Below are 9,196 nucleotides of genomic sequence, written 5' to 3'. Positions count from 1 at the left end.
ACAACGATAAGCAGGCAACTGTATCAGGACTTTAGTATATTCATATTTTTCTGCATATTCCAAGCATACTTCTGCGACTGCCTGGTGGACATATTCTTTTGGGAACGGTCGTTATTATCATGAAGGGCGCAATGTCCAATGGTACACATTCTAATTGGAAAGTAGTCTCGCTCACGCCTAATACTCCTGTAGGTGCGCACGGACCACCTATAGTTCTGAGAGGATAACACACACCGTTGTACGGAACTATGCTGTCTTCCGAGCAAGGATTCTCCACACAACGAGGAAGTACCTCGTTCTTTAGAAGTACGACGTAATTCTTGTATGAACAGGGACCCTGTCTGTAGGCTTCATAGCAGGAATCATTTAACGGGAAGTACAAGAACCGTGGCCTACAGTCGCACACCCAGGAATTCTTCGCGCCATTGCCTGGATAAAGAAGCATGTTTTCCGGGCAACTATCCGGTATTGACACGGGTATGCGTTCCGTTATCGTCTGTGAGAAGACGAATATATATAAAAAAAAGTTGTTCCTCATGATTTTATATTAATATTATATTACCGTAGAATTACCACCGCTAACATGGGACGTTTCCTCGTCAGTCGGAAATATCAGATCCTGGCCTCGTATCATGTAAATATACATGAGAAATACAATTCCAACGTATAAGCGCTTCATCTTCGCTATGAGATAAGACTATGTCTTTGAGAAGAATAAAAGTACATTGGTATCTATAAACTCGCAGATGGGGATATGGGAGATTCCAAACATAGTTTTGCATAAATTAATATTAATGTGTTTCTACCAACCAGGCAACAGTAAAAATAACTCGATCCGCTTCGGATCTTCTTCACATGAATGACAAACTAAAAAAGAAAAACATCAATGAAATATGTTTGCTAAAAAACCGCCTACATTATAATCTATTACAAATTGTCTAAACAGTCACTAGTATTATAATTGTGCCTTAACAATTACATTTTCTGATTCTATAATTATAATTATTTTAAATATTTAGATTTAATAATAAAAATATCAATAATTAGAAAATCTTTTGATGTCGATAATTTCAGGAATTTACATTTTTTAACAAATTGCACATATGTTATAAAATTAATCTTTTATATATTTAAAAAATTATTAAAAAAGTATAACAATATATTTTACTTGTTTCTAATGAAACAATTCGAAATAATTTTTCTTTTTACATATATAATGAATTATTTATTTTAATATTTTAAGTAATTATAAATTGCTGGCTTTATGTTTAATATTCTAATAATAATCAGGCATATATGAAATTAAGCTAAATGGAATATTCATTTGTATATATAAAAAAAATTACTGTAGAAATCATTTAATGTTCACAACTTATTATATATGTATGTTTTCGTACATATATCACAGTACAAAATGCAAAGAATAAATTTGAACACTAAATGAAACATTGAGATTTTAATTATTTCAATTTCGATTGTTAGCAAGATTTATGACCAATAGTTATATGACTAACAATTGTACATTCTTATATGTTACAAAAAATACTGATTTCATAAAATCTAAAATAATTCAAAATAAAATAATTTAAAGTAGCATTACGCGCAATGTGAATTTTCAACACATTCGATAATACTTTTTTAAAACTATTAATAAACGAGATTTAGATGTATGTAATTCTTGATACTGTGCTCAGAAATTGATAATTTTGAAAATTGATAAATTTCGAAAAATTTTTAATAATTCTTCATCAGTATGATAATTCGAGTATATTTTACAGATTTACCGATCTTTAGAAAGATTCAATGAATCTCCTATGTCAACCGATTGCGATGATTGTTGTTTTTTATGCAACGCCGTCATGTCCAGCATGTTCCCGAAGTCAGATTTAATGCTCGATATTGTCAAATCCTCCGTTCCTTGATATTCGCCCGGCCTGCCAATTTTTGTCGGGTCGGTTTGCGAGTCCAATTTCTTTCGATCGTTCGTATAATCGTCAACGCTCACCGAGAAATTTCTGCAAGCCTCCGATGTGTTGACACTCTTAAAGGGTGATGGGATTGCGTCAACAGTAACGAAATCACCCGGTTTACGTTCATTACCGTCCATGTCTTTTGCCGGTGAGATCTTGCCAAGGGGACCGAACAGATTCGCAATGTTGCGCATATACGGTGAAGGCGATGAAGTTCTTGTGAAGTCCGCGATGGAGAACCCCGATAGCTTCGCTAAATCGGTTGTAGGAAAATTCGCCAGCTTTGTCAAATCCGAAAACTTTGTAATCTGTTGAGTAATATCCGCTAGTGGAAAGTCGGGATTTGTTCGAGACTTGGCACTGTTGTCACCAATCAGATTCGGTAGTTTCGAAAAGTCCGCAGGCGCGAAATCATAGTCGCACTTCGCATTTTTCACCGATACTGTGAGTTCGCCAGATTGGAAGCTTGGTATTATCTCCGATGGCGATATGTGCTTAGAACCTACGATGGAATTTCCGTCTTTTATCTGAGTGATAGATGCAGCGTCATTAGAGCATATAGTATTGTCCTTCTTGATGCTGTCTCGTGAGGTCGACGGTTGTAATACAAACGGCTTGGAAGTAGGCGTTATTATGGCACCTCCATCAGGCTTAAAATTGACTGGCGCAAGAAAAACAGCCGCGTTACTGGCCGTAAGTCCTACGCCAGGTGGAACTGGAGGCCCCAACGATTCTGAGGCAGATACCAGAGGAAATTTCATGGTTAGAAACTCAGGTGTGTTGCTATCCTCCGAGCCTGGACATATCATCTCCCTGATCACATCCCAATATGAGCTGTTTGATCTGTTTCGACCAGGTAATTTTGATGCCAAGGAACACTATTAACATAGATTAGTACATATATTAGTATATAGATTAATGTGAGGACTTGTTTGCATTTATCATTGACATATACTCACCCTTAAACGTTCGAGATACGTCGTATTACCGTTAAAATTGGCAGTAAAGTCAATGCCACCCTCACTCTTATAATATTCTATAGATCTTCTCTACAAAAGTAAACAATATAAATATCAGTGACAAACATGATAACACAATACATAAAATAATCTTTTATAGATTCTCTAATCATTTTATTTCCAAATTTTTTGACATTTATATCTTGCTTAATTGAACTTTAATTGAATTCAATTTAATTTATGCATAGGAGAGAAAAACGTTGAAAATGAGTTAATTATTACAAAACATTTACAATTTCCTCCAATGTATCCTGGGAGAGAAAATGCTCCTGCGATAATGTGTAACTGAGAAGCATAGGCCGAGGATATTCATGGGGTCTGTTTTCAGGTGGCGGTAGAGACCAGAAAACATTAAAATTTGATTCGTAACAATTACCATCCATATTGTAAGGTGCTGCAAAATAGAATGAAATGATTATCAGCGGTTTTATGTTGTATGACAAAGAAATTATCTAAAATACTTACAGCATATCAATCCTACACATGGTATGTATCCATTATCGCTAGGTCCCTTCATCTTAATCTGATAATCCAACTGAGAGTCCACATCTCTTAAAGAAGGTGATGCATGAGAGCGTGGATGAGAATGATACCAGCCTACCAATGTTACACGTTTCCATTCCATGGCTCTTGCGATTTCAGCTTCCACGGCTGCAGCAGCTGATTTGTCCTTACCAGAATATCGACATGGAAATGCGCACGTTATAGAAAGATCTACAAGATATATCTCTTAGTAAATCAATAATACGTGATGAAATAATTATGAATGCTTTCCAGTAAAAGACAAATGACATAGTGTAACACAACAAATTATTGTATCCTTAAGTTTGTTCAGCTGAGCTTCTTGCACATGTTATCTTTTTTTCCTTTTTAATGTAAAAAGAAAAAAAAATGCAAGAAAATTCATCTGAAGAAAACAGACTTCTTATTGTTTGCCAATGTTAAACAAATATAAAATGATCAATCTATTACACGACTGTGGTCGATTTAGATGCGTTCAATGCTTTTAGTATCTCTATTCTTAATTTTACATCTAATGAACGATAAAGACAGAATGACAATTACAAGCACTTAAAGTATGCAAGCAAATCAACCGTAGCCTATGTCCTTACTGTATAGCACTATATATGTATATATATATATATATCATATAATTAAGAATAAAATATACTGTGTGAATTAATATCCCAATGGCCACCCAAATAGCCACAAATTTCCTTGTCTGTTAGGTGACAATGTAAGTCTACTAACAAAGCTGCAGTAGTTGTGATTGTCACTAGAAAGGGCTGTATCTTTCCTAGCGTGCTAAACGATGTGAGTTCTACCATTGTGCTCATGTCCCTGTAAAGTATCATAATTTTCATAAATATATTACAAATATTTCATATAAATAGGCATAATTCTTTTTTATGAGAAACTTACATAGCATGACTTCGTATTCCTAGATTGGCATGTTTCACTGGAACCCTTACTATTTGGATTGGTAGATTGGTTTGGATTTTCTCACCACTCTCCTCTATGGTATCGATCAAACACGTTTCCATGATTTTAATATACTTTAGAAGACTAAATAACAGAAATACGGCGCCGAAAATTCCATATATGTTCTTCTTCCCCTTCTTTTTCTCCTAAATATACAAACTATAAAGCAACAGCGCTTGCCTCATTAGAAAATTTGTATCGCGTACTATGTTATGTCTCACAGAAAACCGTAATAGCGTTTTCTAACTAGTGTAAATTATAAATAAATTTTTGTGACAGATCAAAAAGACGCTTCCTATCACATCACAGTGTTAACACTTAACTACAGTATATACAGTAGCGCAACTCTCTGTCGACCTTTGATGTTAGTGTTCGCCAAAATGGAGTGCGCATGCATGAAATAAGTAAGTTACCTAGCGTTGCCATGGTTACCACCTAAACTTCTTTCTCTTTTCATTCTTTTTTTACTCTGTCAAAATTCCCCACAAAACTCATTAGATTTATTCGCATCGCAATCCAACGAATTCGTGAATCCAATGAATTCGAAGTAAATGCTATTGTAGGAACATATTGGAGCATATTAGAGCATGCGACGCGAATAAACCTAATTGCGATGAAATAATTTAAACTTTATGAAAATTAATAAAAATAAACTGTAATTATATAAAAAATAAAGAAAAAATATAGAAAAATTAGGAAAAATATTAAATTAACTTAAAAATGTATATTTTTGTATAAAGAAATATTATGTAATTATTATATCTACAAAAATGTTATGAAAAAGATGATAAAAAAGAAATTGATATACATATGTGTCCAAAAAATAAGTTTAAAATACAATAAATAAAAAGAAATCCTTTTCCCTCCTCGATTTTCTATGTTACTTTTGTCCACTTTTTCACTTTATCATTTTTTTTACGAAAATTAGACCAATTTCTCAAGATTTCTCACATAACATTTCACCAAATGGACAATACACGTAATACTTCCCTCTAAATTTCTACTCTGAACCATGTATGCTTGAAAGACAAATGTTAATTTAAGTGGAACATTGAAACGCTTATTTAAATAGAGAGAATAATAAGAAAAGAAGAAAAGAGACGAGGCATTTACTTATTTCACGCATGCGCACTCCATTTTGGCCAAAATAAAATCAGGAAAATTGCGCTACTGTATATAGTAACTGTGTTAGCAGTCACGTTTTATAATCAAAGTCATGGAGTAATAAGAAGGAGATCAAACTCGAGGTCTAGGATGCGATTACATACTAACTTGTCCACCCTAAAGTGGGCTCAAAACACAGTGTAGGAAAATCCATGGAAAATCTGGCAGATGTGATATTAGTGCCATTACGCCTTGTGGGAAAAGTTAGAAGTATTGACTGTCACGTGGTCATAGTTTATACGATATATGTATGTAGTGTAGATGCATACTTGTGACCTGCAGTCACGTGATAATCAATACTTCCAACTTTTCCCGCAAGGCTTGATAGCACTAAAATCACATCTGTCGAATTTTCCATGAGTTTTCCTACACCGTGTTTCAAGCCCACTTTTTTCGTGACCAGCCACTTGAGTTTGATCTCCTTCTTACTACTCCGTGGTCAAAGTATTGTACTTGATTGTGATTAGTCAATTCGTGACAGATTACGGCATACAGCATATGGTTATGACCAATATAAACGCTCCATATAAAGGTCTGAGCACAAGAATTATCATAACACTTACATAGAGACTTAAGTTGTAGACGTAAGTAACGCACAAGCTTTGGCATATGATGCATGATTTATTGCCGTCTTTTGGAGACAGGGCAATAAGTTGTACGTTATACGTAAAAGCTTGTACGTTATTATGTCTACAATCTAAATAAGATCTATTCTATAATAGAGACATAAGTGGTAAGCTATAAGAAATTAACTAATCATAGTCGATTATTCTTCTCACACTTAACTGTGATTGGTCAATTTTTTATGGCTTACGACTTGTGACTCTATTGTAGAACAGGCATAAGTGTTACAACAATTTTTGTGCTCAGTCCCTAAAGCTTATTCTACAATAGTCGTAAGCGTAGTTGTAAGAATTGTGAGGAGAATATTTGACTGTGATTGGTCAATTCTTACAACTACAATCACTTAGGGCCATTCCACATAAATTTACATAGCCGCATAAACATATGTATAAAGAAAATTATCCAATCGTATTTTACGTTTGCCTTTATGACAGAAATGTGATTGGATAATTTTTTTTATGCATATGATTATGCGATTAGGAAGTTTGGCCCTTACAACTACGCTTACGATTATTGTAGAATCGGCTTAAATGAGGACTACCGCTATTGCTCGAATGCGCAGTCTAGAAATATTATGTCTATGGTGATCGGCTATCGGCGTCCATACTCCATTACTCCATTGCGTTGCGGTATTGCCTGATTCTTGCGTTCAGTACAATCGTTCAGTTTAGAATTAGAACAGTTTATAGCTACGAATTACTAAAAAAACAACCGGGAGGCTTCCACTTGAAGGGTTCAAAATGACGATGGCGACGAGCCAAGTTAAGGGTAGCGGCTGGCCACGTAGAGCGAGCAACAGTTCGTTCGAGGGGAAGGTGGTGCAGAATCAATCGGTTACCATCAACAGGACCGTTAATTTGTAAGTGGCGCGATGTGACGCGCGAGATCTATTTAGAATTAATTGTGTTTTGACCGCCTCTCTTCTGTAGAACCGACTACAACCACGACCGATCTTGGCAGACGCGCTAACAATATCATGTTTTTCTAAAAGAGAAAAAAAATAAAAGAAAAGAACTATCTCTTTCTCTCCTGTCGCGATGAATGATCGGCCGTTTGTCCCTTTTTACCTTGAGATTCTGGAATTTTAAGCAACTTGTATCCGTTTTTCACATACCAAGCGCTATGCATTGTTTACAGTGGAAAGCTACTGTGACTTGTACACGACAGATCGTACAATTTATGACTATACCATTTGCTTAAGATTCTCTAATCCAGATGATATAGCGTCGCATACGAACTATTACGCGAGATTTTGCCGTCATTCAATTTTGCGCGCAGCGTTGAGCATTGTTTCCTTTTTATGATATCATAAACTAAGTCTAATTACTTTCAGTTATTCTTTGCATTCGTAATGCAAGGAATCGGTTATTAATTCTTGTGTGTAAAGAAGCAACCCATTGTGTCCCTTTTCTTTTCGTTTTAATTGTTAAAGTGCAATTTGTATCTTAAGATTTCACACTCCGCAGATCTCGAACGATTCTGACAAGGCTGTATTATTTTCTAAGTTTGTATGATCGCCAGGGAAGCCCTGTATATGTTTTATTCATGATTTCACTCTTCCATTTTATGTAAGATATGCTATATCTATATGTATTATATGTATACATATGTACTGCATTGTACGAAGTAGTTCACAATTATATATATATATATATATATACACACACACACACCTCGTTATATTACATTTTAAGATAGTACCTAATATGATACAAATATTGCGATTATTCTGACTAATTTGTTATAAGAAGGCAATACAAATCTTCTTAAAACAAACGCAATTGTATACAAGATCTATGTAACATTAGATCATATAGATGACTATTTGTGCTTCTTACTATATATGTGCATCTCTAACGTTATATTTGCAATATTTTGTGTTATAAGTCAAAATGTTACAGAGTATATTTATATGTCAATGTATATTTCGACATCATGCAGACTTTTGCATGTATTTATCAAATAATTTATCAAAATATTTTGCAAATATTTATAACTTATCTTTTTTTATTGTATTATTGAAAGTTCTCAATATTATCTTCTTTGAACAAGCTTTACTTTATCATTACAATATGATTATGTTGTGTAACTGATATATCAAGTTATATTTATTGAGATGAAAAATTTATTTAAAGAGACATATTTAAATAATTTTATAAAACAGTCACAATATATGTAATATATTATAAGCATGGCAAATAATAATAGAATTCGATAATTATAATGAAATATTCGTATTATTTATCGAGTACTTGTTAAAATACTTATTTGTGCAAATACAATTGTAATGTCACAAATAACAAAATTATGTTTGCCTGTTATTTATATTTAATTTGATTATAACACACAGGTGTTTAATGTGAATGTAGAAGAGCTTTAATATAGATGTGTTGAGATATTAATGTTTTATACATGCGTATGTAAAAACTGAATATAAAGCGATATTTTTGTGACAAATAAACTATCATTATATATGGAATGTAATATTATATGTATATTACATTGCATTATCAGTATTTGGTTCTATTTTTATAATTATACTTAAACTGCATAAGTTTTGCAAATTCAGAAAACAAACCTGTAAGAAAAATAATATACTGATTAGAAATTTTGTTCTATTGAAATTCTAAAATGAAAAGATTAGTCTCTTTTATTATAAAATTTTATGTGTACCTGATGCAATGTATTCTCATTAACAAAGTGATATTTAATAATAATAAAGGCTCTTTGATAATAAAACAATTCTATATAATTTAAATATCTATACATCTGTCTATAAGGGTGATATATCCTTATTTTTTTATTTTTCGAATTCTTTCCGTCTCATCCTTTAGAATGGTTTCAATCCACAAAAAAAATAATTAAAAATACATTAATAAAAAAATATAATTTCTGTAAAATTTTATATAGCTCAATCGGATATTGAACTCGTGTCCC

General features: G+C 33.1%; 3 protein-coding genes across 4 annotated transcripts in view; 1 reads left to right on the top strand and 2 right to left on the bottom strand.

Annotated features, from left to right (window-relative positions):
• LOC108747951 lies at positions 1 to 861 on the bottom strand. The gene is made up of 3 exons (XM_018485855.1): positions 811 to 861; positions 563 to 703; positions 1 to 496 (listed from the first exon to the last, which is right to left on the bottom strand). The coding sequence occupies exons 2-3, from the start codon at positions 677 to 679 to the stop codon at positions 41 to 43; spliced, it is 573 nt and encodes a 190-aa protein (XP_018341357.1). The 5' UTR covers positions 680 to 703; positions 811 to 861; the 3' UTR covers positions 1 to 40.
• Positions 696 to 4,800, bottom strand: LOC108747924. Its single transcript, XM_018485835.1, has 7 exons — positions 4,412 to 4,800; positions 4,161 to 4,330; positions 3,455 to 3,703; positions 3,223 to 3,383; positions 2,930 to 3,019; positions 1,785 to 2,848; positions 696 to 867 (listed from the first exon to the last, which is right to left on the bottom strand). Exons 1-7 carry the CDS (start codon positions 4,531 to 4,533, stop codon positions 852 to 854), a joined length of 1,872 nt encoding a protein of 623 aa, XP_018341337.1. The 5' UTR covers positions 4,534 to 4,800; the 3' UTR covers positions 696 to 851.
• Positions 4,801 to 6,853: 2,053 nt separating this feature from the next.
• The window catches only part of LOC108747935 (cleavage and polyadenylation specificity factor subunit 5), a 6,581-nt gene continuing 4,238 nt past the window's right edge, over positions 6,854 to 9,196 (top strand). For both annotated transcript variants that reach the window (XM_018485845.1, XM_018485839.1), the window contains exon 1: positions 6,854 to 7,118. In XM_018485845.1, the coding sequence (XP_018341347.1) occupies positions 7,000 to 7,118 (119 nt within the window). In that variant the 5' untranslated portion in view covers positions 6,854 to 6,999. The remainder of the gene's footprint in view (positions 7,119 to 9,196) is intronic.

Source organism: Trachymyrmex septentrionalis, unplaced genomic scaffold (assembly GCF_001594115.1).
Source record: "Trachymyrmex septentrionalis isolate Tsep2-gDNA-1 unplaced genomic scaffold, Tsep1.0 scaffold108, whole genome shotgun sequence".
NCBI lineage: Eukaryota > Metazoa > Arthropoda > Insecta > Hymenoptera > Formicidae > Trachymyrmex > Trachymyrmex septentrionalis.
Note: the sequence above shows the minus strand (reverse complement) of the source record. Positions and strands in the feature narration are given on the sequence as shown.